General features: G+C 39.6%; 1 protein-coding gene across 1 annotated transcript in view; it reads left to right on the top strand.

The window, feature by feature from the left end:
• TMEM131 (transmembrane protein 131) overlaps nucleotides 1-16020 on the top strand; it is a 76048-nt gene that overhangs the window by 22587 nt on the left and 37441 nt on the right. The window contains exons 3-6 of the mRNA XM_053384131.1: nucleotides 114-154; nucleotides 9891-9959; nucleotides 12738-12861; nucleotides 14757-14873. Coding sequence (XP_053240106.1) covers nucleotides 114-154; nucleotides 9891-9959; nucleotides 12738-12861; nucleotides 14757-14873 — 351 coding nt within the window. The remainder of the gene's footprint in view (nucleotides 1-113; nucleotides 155-9890; nucleotides 9960-12737; nucleotides 12862-14756; nucleotides 14874-16020) is intronic.

Here is a 16020-nt window from a genome sequence, read left to right on the forward strand (position 1 = left end):
TCTTAAAGAGTTGGATTTGAGATTTACGCAAGCTACTGTGTATTCTGATTGCTTATCAATAATTTTTCAAGGACATACTTTGTTGCTGAAATTTGATATTCTTTTCTTTTCAGACTGAGACAACGATTGGCCTCAGTTCATATCAGCAGAAAAGGTAAGATTTTCTACAGTCCATTTTTTCCTTTAATTCCAAACAATGCTTAAAATTATCTTATAATTTGAAAATGTTTGACTGTTTCGGTGAACCAAACTATTAACATTGTTTGCTTAATCCAAGGAAATTATTTTATTTATTTAGAGGATTGCTATTCCACCTTTTAATTCAGTGCTCAGAGGATAATCACAATTGTCAGTATATGTATACATTGATCCGTGATCATTTGTATGAAATGGCATTTACAGAGTAGCCATTGATGATACTTTTCTCATCTCCTGAACATGGGGCCTTGTTGGTACAGGCAAGGTTGTCAAGTCTTATATTAAACACATTTAACTACCTCCTCATGTGATCATATGAACTGGCCTTGGTAATCTTGAAAGCCATGAAGACAATCCAGACAATCATGGGAATATCAAATAATTACATAGGTTTCTATCATTTAAAATCTCTCCAGCCCAGTTAGCCACAATTTCTGGATAACCGTATTGTGTGTGTGTGTGTGTGGGGGGGTGTTATCATGGATTTCTCCCTTCTACAACTCCAGAATCATGCCGAAAACTTTGGAAAGGGGGGATGTTTGCAATTGGGCTAGAGTTGGGCTCTTGTAGAAGATATGTTAACTGCTTCTGTCTTCTGCAAAAGTCCTGTAGGGAAGAGAGAGAAATCACTTCTCCTTTCCTCCATGGAAAATGAAGAAAACAGAGGTGGCATCTCTCCCATGAGCAAAGCAGAAAGTACAAGGATATTGACCTGATGGTGGAGGGTTATTTGGAACTGTGCTTCTCCTTGTAGATGCCATTTTATTTGACAGGATGTCTGTAAAATGTGGGTGTAATGGACAGCTCAGGTAGACCAGAGTCTGTTGGTGCAGTGTGGTGAAATTCTACCAGAGTGGTGTAGCTTGCACAGTGCTGGGCTGGAGATCACTCTTTAAACCTCTTTTGTTGGTATTTTGCTTTCCATTCTTAAGTTGGGAATAGAGTAGTTGCTTTGGAAGATAATAATCAGGCATCCAAACAACATGACCAATCCAACGAAGTTGATGTTGAAGAATCATTGCTTCGACACTGGTGATCTTTGCTTCTTCCAGTACACTGGCATTAGTTCGCCTATCTTCCCAAATGATGTGTAATTTTTTCAGAGACACTGTTGATGGAATATTTTGAGGAGTTGGAGATTTATAAGTGGTCCATGTTTAAGCATACAGTAAAGTTAGTAGTATAATAGCTTTGTAAACAAGCATTTTGGTTTCCCTGCAAATGTTCGGTCCTCAAACATTCTGCACTTCAATCGGGAGCATAAACTGTAACATTTCTGAGGTTAGCTTAGCTTAAGGAACTGAATATACGCTGTGCATTTACCATCTTGCTGAGAAGCCTGTAACATCCAGCAAAGTTTATAGACAGACAGACAGATGATAGAATTCTTTCAAGAAACAGTAACTGTCTCCTGACACATCTTCTGTTTTACCAATTTTGTTGTAAAATACTGTAAAATCGTTTTTTTCTTGTTTAACTCCCCTAAGTCTCCAGTTTTCTTTAAAAAGCTAAAACAGCCAATAGGAAAAGGGGGCACCCCTCAGTGGACCTAGACAGGGGTTAGAGGAAAGCTGCTTATCTGACAGTTCAGTTCTAAAAAGAGACAGAGCACTACATTACAATAAAAACATTTACATATCTTTCTTCAAAAAGGGTAATGTGTGTTGAGTACAGCTGCTTGTTATGTAAATGTCACTGTGCCCAATTAAGAGCCACTTGTCAGTAGGTGCAGCTGGATCACACACTAGCTTAGCAATGGTGTTGCCATTTGTAAAAGCTTAAAATTGTACGTTAGGAGGGTAATGGCCTCAGTAGTATTTAGTCCAATGAAATGACATGATTCACAATATCTAAACTTTCCTTCCTATCAGTTCATATTAGAAACAGCCTGTGGTTTTCAGCTTTGGTGTGTTGCAAGTGATACAACCAGCTATATGGACACAATGAAATGACATGATTCACAATATCTAAACTTTCCTTCCTATCAGTTCATATTAGAAACAGCCTGTGGTTTTCAGCTTTGGTGTGTTGCAAGTGATACAACCAGCTATATGAACACTAGTTTTGGTGTGTTACAGACGACAGTAACAATTAGCTATGGCATCATAATGCCCAGGAGAGTGATAATTCATGACTGAAAGGCTGTTGGAGGAGAGGTGTGCAGAGTAACAGAGATGAAATTCATATATGCTTTTCTCTTTGGGTGAAATTCATATATTCTTCTCTCCTTAGCCCTGGAAATTCCTGTCTGCATCTCACATGTATTTTTTGCTAGCTTCACTAGCGCGTCTACAGTAGTTGTAAAGCTACTTCCAACTAGTTTTCCTGCACTTATTATTTATTTAGTTAACTTAGGGACCATTTGCTATATTAAAAAAAGTCTTAAAAACTACAATAAGGAGTCGAAGAGTCAAAGGCACAAAGCATGGAATTAAAAAAAAATGTTCTTATTGTAGTTGGAAGATTGCAGTTGAAAAATTGTAGTTGTTTTTTTACCTTATTTATGGGTATATAGATATCTTTGTTTTAGGCACTGAGAGCATGCATAGCATGCTGGAATCCTTCAAATTAAAGTGGAAATTTGTAAAACATTTTAGCTGTTTTGTCTAAGCTGAAGTAGCATAATGAAACCGTCAGGTCATTTAAAGGCACCAGAGGAAACAGCTAGCTAATGCATTTGAACATTCATTTGGTTTTTACGTAGATATATAAATGTTAGCTTAGCTGCTACACTCACTTTCTACTCTACTTTTGAAATGCCAGATTTAAATTTACAAGAACACATATGAACACTAATTTCCAAAAACCAAACAGAAACCAGAAGCATTCAGTCACTTAACTTGATACCTTAACCTCTCCATTTGCATCAGATGTTATTTTAAGAATAGTAGATTTTCAGTTACTTCTGTTGAATATTTGCTAAACAATAAAAGAGGAAGTACTGTCAGGTCATTGAATCTATGCAAATTGTTGTGAAGCTACCGGTAATTGTTACTAAAAATGCAAGGAATGGCACTATGGAGTACTTGATCTAAAGGTATTCAATATTTTAAGAGCCTAAGACAACAAACCTATACTCACCTAGGTATAAGTCCAATTGCACTTAACGAGGCATACTTTTGAGTGGGCATATATAGAATTGCCTGTGAAGTTACTGTTTGTACATTTGGGATGCCACTGCCTTGGCATCCCAAAGAGTCTTTGGAAACATCAAGAGAAAAGTTAATTACAGGTCCAGGAACAAATAGCACAATAAATTTACAGTTGCAGTGCCTAAAAATATATATAATGGATGAGTTGAGATAAAGTTGAGTTGAGTTGCGTCATCAGTAGTATCATAAACAATTACCACAGCTGTTGTCTTCCTGCTTCCCTAAGGCCAGGCCTACTGTGAGTTGTAAGGAACCCACTATCTCAGATATGATGAAAGGTCTAATTGAGGGGAATCCTCATCTCTTCTGTCATTCATTAGGCCAAGGGTGGGGAAATGGATGTGACCAGTGAGGCAGAACTTTATCTCCCCCACTCTGCGTGGCCAGGTCTGACAGATGGGCATGGCCAATCACCTCTCAGTCATCGGACATCACAATGGTATTGGGTGACCCATTTATGACCCTTGCAATTTTTGGCATTTGGAAGCCCCAACAATCACCCAGTAGTACTTTGAAATGGATTCAAAGATTGATTGAATATGCAGAACTAGACAGTTTGTCTGAAAAAATAAAGAACAAACCAAAACCGGTATTTGTATCTAAATGGGAAGGCTTCAAACTATATTTGAAAAATAAGTACAGTAGCTTAAATTCTGTTGCAGCATTTGATTAACTTCAGTAGTAGCTTTAAGAATGATGTGAGACCTAAGATAAATTAAGATGCAGTTAAATTAAGGAGTAGACGGGAAGTCATTTGTGTCTTTGAGTCGGTTTGTATTAAGTCTATTTGGTTTTGTATGGTATAGATGTAATGGGTCCCCCCTTTCTTTATGTATTACAAAAAATAAATAAAAAATAAAAAAAGATAGTACTTTGAAGTGCCACTCAGGGCTCCCTGTAAGAACAGACAACCAGCTGATTTTTCAGAGACTTCAAACTACCGGTACTTTTTGGCCCAGCTGTGACTTTACTTGCCTCATACATCAGGTATATGTAGGTGGGCATCGGTTGGCCAAAACTGCCTCACAGACCAAATGGAAAAACCAGGCTGCCAGAGATTCTCCACTACTGCGTTAGACAGTCCAATTTATTTGCTAATTATAATTGGTCATCACAAAGCTACAATCAATTTGGGAGATGCATGTTCATCTATGTTGATCCCCATATGTTGGGCCCTGTTTTAGTGAGATATAATGTAGTGTATAGTCAGTCAGTAAATAACAGATCCCAAGAAGCAGCACTGGGAGTGTGGTTTTCAACCCCCTGACAGTTATGCTATGAAATACCACAGGCCATGTTTTATTCCCAATGTTTTTAACATTCATATGCAGTAATTGGGAAGCATGATTAGGATGTTTGGGGCAAGGTACCATTGGTATGCTGACAAGATTCAGCGCTATTTCTCCATAACATCTGAATCAAGAGAGATCATGCAGATTCTGAAACATTACCTGGATGCAGGAAATTAAGCTGAGCTTGAGTTCTGGCACGAGTGGTTCTCATATCTGAAAAATTGGCCAGCTGCTTGCCCTGGACAGAGCTACACTCCCTCTTAAAGAACAGGTATGCAGTCTGCAAGTCTTCCTGGAGCACTTTTTATTTTTTCAGCTAGTACAACAACTGGACCTGATAGCTTGATCACAGTAGTCCAGAACTTGGTAATTTAAAGGCTGGATTACTGCAGTGTGGGACTTCCCTTGCACTTGGTCCTGAAACTGCAGTTAGTACAGAATGCTGCAGTATGATTATTGTCAGGAGCAAGTTCCTATTATTCCTCTGCTCAAATATCTGCATTGGCTGCCAGTTTGTTACAGGGCCAAGTTCCAAGTTTATTATCAGTATTCAAAGCCCTTAACAGCTTGTGATCAGTTTACTTGTCTTGCCCCATATATATTTTCACACATACATACATACATAACCCTGGATAGGTGTTCCAGTCAGTATAGTAGGCAATACTGAGCTAAATGAGCCAATGATCTGATTTGGTATAAAGTTGCCTGGGTTTCTGCATTGGCTGGATAGTGTAGAGAAGAGATGCACAACCTGCAGCCATCGTCAGATGCATGGAATGGTGAGAGGAGAGAGGGGAATTCTCTGTAAGCAATCAGTTCAGACCTCTGGTAAGAGTAACCTGTCCCTTCCACAGCAACCTGTCCAGTGCAAGCATGTAGTGTCCAAGGGGATCTGGCCCTCAGGGGAAAAAACAAAGTTCTCCAGGCCTAGACTAGGGTATGATCCTCTCTTCGGGGAGAAGAGTTCCCAGGTTCAGATCTTGGATAACCTTGCTCAGGGTGGGAAGGCTGACTGTACCTTTAATGAAGCATTCATTCATAGAAATATCTGTTCGTTGTTAGTAGGCCAGGTAAACAAAAGTTATGACTGAAGGTGCTTGAATACACCTTTGAGTGCTGCAGGCACATGCTGAGTCAGTGCTAGGTGGGGACTTCCGTAAGTTTGCACTGAACAGATGCCTTTAAAAGACTTGTTCAGCACAAGGAATGCAGTTCCTCCCCCCTCACACACACAGTTGCTCCTATAATAGTCTATAATTTTCTTAAAGACTGGAGGTGGTAATAATTTGATTTTGGGGGTAAAAATTCCCAGTAATCTACGTGCAGTAATTAAGCAGTATTTGTGTGTGTGTGTGTGTGTTGCAAGTAGTTACAGCATGTTACTGATATGATATGCAGGTTTGGGACAAGACGGCACCTTGCATAAACTTCTGCTTATAGGCCTTTTCTGTTTGAGCCAAATGTTATTACCTGTGCTATGTCTGCTCGTTAAGAGTGGATTTTTAAGTTTGTAGTTAAAGTACGTGATCTAGACACACTGTGCCTTTGCCTAAGTTGCAGACACTCATAGACATAAACCTTGAAAAATGGAAAGTAAGGCAGAAAACTACTATCTGCTATGTGAGATTCTCTCATCATATTTCTTTTTTTCTAACAAATATGAAAGGGTCCACTTGTTGTTCCAGTTGCATATTAGCCACTAAGCTCCAAACAATAGTACAATTACTAGAATAAATTTAACAATAAAGTAAAGTATTTGTATAGCTTAGGGCATCTTGCTAGTCAGCCTGGAGTCTCTCCTGTGGTGTAATAAGATTGTTGTTTCTGTACTAGACTTCTTTGAAACTCCCCATAGCTTAGATCATGATGGAAAAGGCAATTCAGATATTGGTAAATATTTTTTATTATGATTATGAACAGCCTGGTAGGACTAGACACAAGCAGTACAGAAGTTCTTTGGTAACTAAGCAAGACTCTGTGTTCATTTTAAGCCTTAAATGTCAATAATGTAATCTTAGTTTCTAAACTTGAATACACACCCACACCCACACACCTCTACATCCTTCTCTGTGCAGAGCAGAAACTGGAAAAGAGTGAATATTTTATCAGTGAAGGTGTGATCATTTACTTGGGCACCAGCAGCAGTTTGCCATTTAAGGACAAAAAGTTAACCTCAGCTGCTTCTGATGAGAAGAATTACTCTCAGATATTTTGTATTTTTACATCGTTGCTGCTTCCAGTTGCCTATGATGAGTTATAGTTTTGAAATGGAAAGGGTCTAGAAATTTTCAAGAAGGGTTTGCAGCATAAACTACTTTGAGTGTTTTCTAGCAGAGCCTGAAATTGTCTTCAGAATTCTAACCTTAAGTTGAATAAATCTGAAAGCTGCTATGATGTCCTTGTGCCTACCAATTCAGGGGTTGCATAATTCTGTTGAACTAGTTTGTGACCTTGTGTTGTGTTTTTTGTTGCGTAGGTTCTTAAGTATATTATGGTTGGAATGTGGTTATGCTGTTAGCATTGATCAAGACTTAATCTTCCACTTCCAAAGTGGGAGGAATATACTGTATGTTTTTATTTTATTCAAAGTTATTAGTACGCTTTATTGCTCCAAGTTTTCAACAGCAAGTTTTCACACTTAAAGCTGAAGACAGTTTAACTTGCTCATGTCTCACATATTTTGCTTGAAAGCTCTTTTGGGGTTGGTCTCTATCTGTTGCTTGTTTATGAAACTTTCAAGCACAATGCAGGATAGATAAAAATGAGTGTTGTCAGGTTTTGGTTAGATTTTCTAGTGCCCTAAATTGATTAGGATTTGGTTTTGTTTGCTTGTTTCACTTATTTAGTAAGCAAACTTTGAAGAGTATGGCATGTTAATTTAGCATGTTGCCAAAGCCTTTTGAATAACTTAAAATGTTAGAACTGAAATACTTTTGTGAGGCAAGGGGAGGAATTCATGAAGCATATGTGATGTGGTTTAAATGTTATATTCAAACAAAATAAAGGTACATGGAAATATTTTTTATTGGAGGACTTATAATTTTTTTACAGTGAATAGTCAATTCAAGCATTATAACTTTCTCTTACATTGTTTAAAATTTAGGAGTGTCGGTGGAATAGCACTGAAAACTTTAGCATGTCCAAGAATCTGTGCATTGGGTGGTATGCCTAAATTTATTTTTAGATATATAATATTTATTTATTAGAGGTATAGAAATTTCAAGGTATAGTTAACTCCAAAAGTTAATTAAAACCTTAAAATGGACACATTTGTCTGGTATCATATCCATTCATTACATCACTAGATCAATTTTATGAAAATATACCTTTTATAAATGGATTTTTTTACAACACTGTAAAATTGATGTGAAAATAGTATGATATTTTTCGTTTAAAAGGTTAACATTTCAGTTATATTAGGATTCCCTTAAAAACATCCTGGTTTAAAATACCTTAATATAATGCTAACAAAGCCATTGAAGTCTATATTCATAATCTTTTTAAATTGAAGATAGCAGCTTCTACCAAACACATCTCAAATTTAATTAGATTAGAGTCTAGAGGTTATCAAGTCCATTAATACACAGTGGTTTCAGTGGTATTTGGTGACCTAATAATACATTTCAAAGAACTTGATGTCCTTTGGCTTGTGTAAAGATATTTACGTTGCAGATAGTGCTTGAAAGGAAGGATTTCATTTTTAAAAAAGATTTCAACTTACTATTTTATCTCCCATCTCAGCATTGCTGCTTATAAATAATATATATTCATGGAGACTTGGTTATATTCTATACTAGCAGGGGTGCCTGCTGCTGCCCTGGATTTTTGAGAAACCAAAAAAATATTGTGGTATTCGAAATACTGGTCATTTAAAATATTTTAGACCGCCTTTCTAGAATTAGACACTTAAAATGAAAGATATAAGGGAATGTCATCAGCATATCGATGACACTTCAGCACAAACTCCCAAATGACCCTTCCCACTGTTTTCAAGAAAATGCTAAACAGCATGAGACACAAAATGGAACCTTGTAACATCCCATAGGCAAAAGTCCAATGGATGGAACAGGAGTCCCATAGCACTACTTTTTGGGACCTCCAGAAAACATGCTAGGCACATAACAGAGTGCATCTCTGGAAAGGTGACCCAGAGTAATACTGTGGTTGCTTGAGAGATCCGAAAGAACTGACAGAGTTTCACTTCCTTTATCTACTTGCCAGTACCATTCACCCACCAGAGCAACAAAGGCTGTCCCCAACACCAAGCTGGCAACCAGACTAAAATGGATCTAAATAATCACTGTTCAGGTTTGTCTGGAGTTCAGATTCCACCACCTGTTCTGTCTCCTTGCCCAAGAATGAGATAATTGATACTGGATTGTAGTTTAAATCCACTGGATTGAGTGTGATTTTTTTCCATTGCTTTTTAAAAAAGTAATCACCCTGGGCACCCACGTAAGATACACTACACCTGACGGCTTTAATTTATCTTATATTTCAGCATAGGCTTTCTCTCAGTTTAGACGTAACTAAGATTTACAATACTATTCCCAATCAATCTGGGAGTAAAGCCTAAAGAATTTAATGGGACCTAACCACTGAATAGATATGGTTAGGATTGCACAGTTAGTCATTCATGTATAATAAGAACATTTGTAATAGTTCTCCAGCCTATCTAAGGCAGATTCTCATTACAATTGCTAATACAGTGGTACCTCAGGTTAAGTACTTAATTTGTTCCGGAGGTCCGTACTTAACCTGAAACTGTTCTTAACCTGAAGCACTACTTTAGCTAATGGGGCCTCCTGCTGCTGCCATGCCGCTGGATCACAGTTTCTGTTCTTATCCTGAAGCAAAGTTCTTAACCTGAATCACTATTTCTGGGTTAGCAGAGTCTGTAACCTGAAGCGTATGTAACCTGAAGCGTATGTAACCCAAGGAACCACTGTACTAAAAAGGCATTGTGATATACAGGTGTTTGGGTACCCTTTTTTGAACTGCCCTGAACTGCTCCAGAGGGCTGAGAAAAATTAGAATAGATTTTTGGAATAGATTAGAATAGATTTTTGCAACATGAAGGAAAGTTCAGTTGTGCAAGTGGAAGTCCTTGGGCTAATGGGACTACTTTGCTGGATGCAAGCCTGGATTGTCATTCAACTTAATTGGCAACTTAATTTGGAAGATTCTGAACATGAATTAAAAACTGAATGTCATCTTAATTTGTTCTCTTCTCATTTTCCCCCAACAGTATATCTATGTATCGAGGGAATTGCAGACCGATTCGGTTTGAACCACCAATGCTGGATTTCCATGAGCAGTAAGTTGGGAACACTTTGCCTAGCATTCTAAATAGAAGGCATCTGGAAGTTAATAGCTGTCTGAGAAACCTATTTATTAAAAAGGCAAACCTGATAACATGTTAATGTTAGATGCCCAGAACCTTATCTGCCTAGCATCAATCACATAATTTCTGTATAAGGGGCTCTGTGTGTTGGCTAAGTCATATAACTGGCCTTAGTGGATGAATAGTATTGATGGTTCACACTTGCAGAAATTTGCACCTGTTGTACTTCAGGCATACCACATGGTTTCGTATTTGGAGGGAAAAGAAACATGGGGAGAAGGTGGAAGAGGAGGAATAAATGAAGTCTAAATTGGAGGAATGATTGAAGTATCTGTTGTTGCTGCTTCTGTCTGCTTTACTGAGGAAAGGGCCCTTCGACTGAAAAAAATCTAATATGATTTTCCAGTAACACCAAAGGATGAAGTTGTTAATCCTTGTGTATGCTTTCCGTGCAGCACTAGTTTATACAGTAGTTATTTGAGGACTGTACTGCTTTAGGCTACAGGTTGTACGTGCAGAGTTTTGGTGCCATCTATTTACCACTTGAATCTACTGGTTCCAGCGACCCTGGAAAAACTAAATTCTCAGGATCCCTGGCATGTGAGTGTTTCTCTAGATACAACTCATGTGCACCAACGGGGAACTTATTTCATGCCGCAGCAGCCAGATAAGGAGCACTGTGTGGAGGGAGTTGGACCAAGTTGTTCTTCAGATTACATCATTGGTAGTGTGACAGGAACTGAAAGGGGCTTGGATAGAACCAAGCGTTTTTCTGACCTACTAGGAACATAGCTTGGTTAGCTGAGTCAAACTCCGTATTGGGGTGGGGGAATGTTGTCTGCCAACAGTGGATATATGAAAAGTAGAATATAAAATAGTCAAAATGTGCAAGGTTGAATGACTTTGGCTTTTGAATATTAATTTACTCTGCTGATAAATTAAACATCAGAACAGTGCTCACTCTTTTCTTCTCATCATTAGTCTTTCAGTGCCTGGAGATACAGCCATAATGGCAGTAGTCATAGTGCAGCATTTCCCTGGAGTTATTAATGCAGCAGTACTACAGTGGCTGCATATACATGCTGCACATCTCTGGATTAAGGCCAGAAGACAGAATTGTTTAGCTGCAGCATTAGCCCACTCCATTAGTCAGTTGAAAGGCAGGATAAAAATAACTTTGCAAAATTTATTTATTTATAATCTTTGTACAAAATATTAGCATAAAATATATATGCCAAACTAAGCAACAGCAGTCAATATAAAAATAGTCCTATCAGCATATTGGAGCCATTATAACTTTGCATCATGAGTAATTGCAAGCCCACGTGCTAAACCCTGTCCCCGGTGCCCACCACACCCCCAAGAGATGAGACATGACAAGAATGTATGGGTTTAAATAAGGCCACAACTTTATTTATTTTCAGGTGTAGGAACCTTGGCTTAGGCCTTGGAAGGTATCCTGCTCATGCCCGACAGGGGCTGAGGATGCACAGGGCAGTCAGGTGTTGTGGGAGGGGACTGTAAAGCGTAAACTTACACAGCATACCCTCCCCCTTCTCCTAGCCAGGAGTTTGACCTATATGCCGCCGCTGTAGGGCCAGTGACTCCCGCAATCAACCCTTTAACAGGCCCTGCAAATGCCACCGCACGGGGGTGCATCAATATGCTGCCCCGACTCACAGATAGACTATAGAATATAGACCAAGGCCTAAAACCGGCACCCAAGACCCTAACTAGGGTCTCGCCACCAAAATACCTACAGCTGAACATTGTCTCCTACCGAGAAGGACTAGACTCTGACACCCACCAACCCCTGAGGCCCCAATGAATCCTATCAGCTTATTGGAGCAATTATAACTTTGCATCATGAATAATTATATGCTTGCAATAAAGTAATGACACAAACACTTGTAGGGAATACAACAAGAAGTTGTGACAACTTAAACGGCTAACAAGTGCATTGCGCCATAAGGTTTCATGGATTACAGTCTAATTCATCAAATGCATGAAGTGTTATCCTGAGTAATGGGTGTGTGTATGTATCACAGGTCTTGCAGAGCTTGTCTGAGGCCTGGGGCAGGAGTCTTGTTAGAATAAACTCAAACAACACAGAAGCTGGTCCCTGGCAGGCCTTCCTGGCCAGCTTAGCCCTCTGAGGCTTGGGATTAGTTTACCCAGCTTCTCCCATCCCCTCTGCATTGGCCTGATGTATCATACATACAGGTTTGGGTGGGGTAGAGGAGGAGGATTGTAAGTGGTAAGGTCAGAAGGAAAGGAAATGCAAAGAAAGAGTACAGGACCAGGACCCTGTGATAATGAGCTGAGGTCCTTCTTCATACGCCTCCTCCGCAAGAGGTCTGAAGGGTAACAACACAAGAACAGGCATTTTCCGCAGTGGTGGCTCCCTATTTTTGGAATGCTCTCCACAGGGAGGCATGCATGGCACCTTCGTTGCATATTTTTATGCACCAGGCAAAACCATTCCTCTTCTCCTGGCTAATTAAACAATCTATGGCCTTTTAAACTGTGGGGAGAGGGGTTATTGTTTGTTATATGGTGTTTATATTGTAAACTGCCCTGTGATCCTCAGATGAAGGGCGGTATATAAATTTTAATAATAACAATAATTGACAGTGGCCATTCACAAAATGCACCTGTTTGTTCCTTGCAACCATAAAACTATAAATATTTTGTCGTTGTAGGCAATTGAGGAAACAATTTAAATGCTTTTTCTACTCTCTTTTAATACAGGCCAGTTGGGATGCCAAAAATGGAAAAGGTTTACTTGCACAATCCAAGTGCAGAAGAAACTATTATATTAGTATCAATATCTGCAACAACCTCACATTTTCATGCATCGTTTTTTCAAAACAGGGTGAGTTAGCTCTGTTTTTTGAAGTTGGTGTTATTCTGCAAGCTGGTTTCACTTCAGCAAAAACTGATTTTACTTCAAAGTGCATCACAGTAACTAAAATAGCTTCTCTTTAAATGCAAGCTCAACAAAATTATGCCACGTACAATTCACTGTGGAGGGGTTATATGAAAAGTAAATGTCAGGAGGTTTCTACATCATTCTAGGGCAGTGGTGGAGAACCTCCAGCCCATAGCCTTGGTGTTCTCAAGAATATGGAAAATGGATAATTATAACTCAGAAATGGTTTCTAACCAGTAGTAGCTGAATTTAGTCTATGGGGGGAGGGGGGAATCCATACCAGGATAGTAGTTTTACTATTACCAACCAAAGTCCCCCAAGTAACGTGTGAGTTTTCAAGTTCATCAGAACTTCTTCTTTTTTGGTATAACACAGCCAGGAGCAGCGTACTGCTGATGCATTAATTTTCAGTAGGAGTTGCTACTTAGAGCTTATGCACTCATAAATAGTTGCCGATAAATGGTTGCCACCCCTTTGGAAGTGATTCTGTCATTTTTGTGCATGTTTCTATGAGCTGCTAAGATAACTAGTTTTTTTATTGTGTTTCTTCACCATGTTTTTGTAAAACCTACTAACCAAGTGCCTTAAATATATGAAAAAGGCTCCAAATAAGGCTGCATTTTACAAGGCACTTGCGAAAGCAAATAACCAACAGCATGTATTTCAATTAAGATCGTGTCTCTCCACCACTGTCAGGGTGTCAACCAGCATTAAGTGAAAGCTGAAATGATCATTGGTCCTTCTCTTTCTCCTGTTATTCCAGAAGCATGTTTAATTAGCAAGGGTGTGTGTTTCTTTACTGCCACTTGAAATAATCTTTTGAGCTTAAATCCAAGTGTTTAATATTTGAGGGGGGAGAATGGGGGAGGGATTATGGAAAGCTTGTAAATTCATACTCCCTTCTTAATCCTAATACAAGACTTAACTGATCACACATCTTCCCTAAAGCAATTAACATATTTAATGAAATCTATCAGTGTAGGACTCTTCCATAATGGAGGTGACAGTGTGTGAGGTGTGGAGTGTGTGAATGGATAGATTTGTGTGGATAGGGTATGTATGCGGTTTTGACCCTACCTGCTTTTGGTTTTAGCCATGTCCACCCTTGCTTGTGACCTCTGGAAGATTACCAATGCTATAATGTGACTCTGAAACTGAAAAAGTTTCCTCAGATAGTAAAGTCTTGATTATGGGTACCTCCTAAACTTATGATTACTCTGTGCTCATTGATTCAAGCAATTGTGGGTGTTGTAAGGCAGTCTATAAGAAAATAGAAGATTCCCGAAGTGTTATATGAAGTGTTATATAACTTTGCTCAGGGAGGAGTCACATCAGATACTTTTTCTGTGTTTTAAGGCCAATTGAGAAGGATGAGTCAGAGCACCAATTTGTAGGAGCTACATTATGTACTCCAATCTGGCATTTAGAGTGGAACCTGAGACACTTGGAGCAATGTGCTTAGTAAGCTAAACAATAAGCAATTCAGTGTTCTTTCACATTAGTAATATTGCTATAATGTCCAAAAAAGAAATTTTCCTGCATGTTGTACTTTACAGTTGTTTGTTTCGATGCAGTAGCAACCAAATTAAAAAGAGTGTATTGGAAGTAACTTTTGTAAGGTACTTAAAGGTTTTGGCTAAAACCCAATTTTTCATGCTAGTTTTATTTAAATTGATTTTTCCAAAGAAAGGGCTGTAGTATGTGGCTTCCTTGTCTCATGGGTGTTCACACACAGCTTCTACATATCAGTTGTGTTTGAATGCCTGATCGCATATTTGAAGCACTACACTTCTAAGATGAACAACATGTCATATTATATCTGGTGTTTTATTTTTCAGAAAATCGTTCCAGGGGGGAACACATCATTTGATGTGGTTTTTCTTGCAAGAATGGTGGGGAACGTAGAAAATACTTTATTTATTAATACATCTAATCATGGGGTATTTACTTACCAGGTAAGAGAAAACATCATGTTACCATTTCTTAAATGATTGAGAACAGAAGTGAAAGCACATTATTAAGTTTGGTGCTCAGTTTACGAACTTAATAATAATAATAATAAATTTTATTTATATCTCGCCCTCCCCAGCTGAAGCCGGGCTCAGGGCGGCTAACAACGATAAAACAGTACAAAAGTACAGCACAAACAACACTCTAAAATCATTCATTATAAAATTAATTCAAATCAAGCCACTGGCAACCATTGGGCCAGAGCTCCGCGAAGATTGCCGAGGGAGGGAGTCAGGCTGTGCCCTGGCCAAAGGCCTGGTGGAACAGCTCTGTCTTGCAGGCCCTGCGGAAAGATGTCAAGTCCCGCAGGGCCCTAGTCTCTTGTGACAGAGTGTTCCACCAGATCGGAGCCACAGCCGAAAAAGCCCTGGCTCTAGTTGAGGCCAGCCTAACTTCTCTGTGGCCTGGGACCTTCAAGATGTTTTTATTTGAAGACCGTAAGTTTCTCTGTGGGGCATACCAGGAGAGGCGGTCCCGTAGGTACGAGGGTCCTAGGCCGTATAGGGCTTTAAAGGTTAAAACCAGCACCTTAAACCTGATCCTGTACTCCACCGGGAGCCAGTGCAGCTGGTATAGCACCGGGTGAATGTGATCTCGCAGCGAAGACCCCGTAAGGAGTCTCGCCGCAGCATTCTGCACCCGCTGGAGTTTCTGGGTCAGTCTCAAGGGCAGCCCCACGTAGAGCGAGTTACAATAATCCAGTCTGGAGGTGACCGTCGCGTGGATCACAGTGGCTAGATCAGGGCGAGAGAGGTAAGGAGCCAACTGCTTAGCTTGGCGGAGATGGAAAAATGCCACCTTTGTTATAGCTGCAATCTGCGCCTCCATGGAAAGGGAGGTGTCGAAGATTACACCCAAACTCTTAACGGACGGTGCTGGCACTAATTGCGCCCCCGCAAGAGATGGGAGTTTCCCCCCCCAATCCCATATCGTCCCGTCCCAGCCACAGGACCTCTGTCTTCAAAGGATTTAGCTTCAGCCAGCTCCCACGTAACCATCCAGCCACAGCTTCCAAACATCTGGTCAGTGTGTCTGGGGCCGAGTCAGGATGGCCATCCATCAACAGATAGAGTTGGGTGTCATCGGCATACT

The sequence above is a fragment of the Podarcis raffonei genome, chromosome 4 (assembly GCF_027172205.1).
Source record: "Podarcis raffonei isolate rPodRaf1 chromosome 4, rPodRaf1.pri, whole genome shotgun sequence".
Lineage (NCBI taxonomy): Eukaryota > Metazoa > Chordata > Lepidosauria > Squamata > Lacertidae > Podarcis > Podarcis raffonei.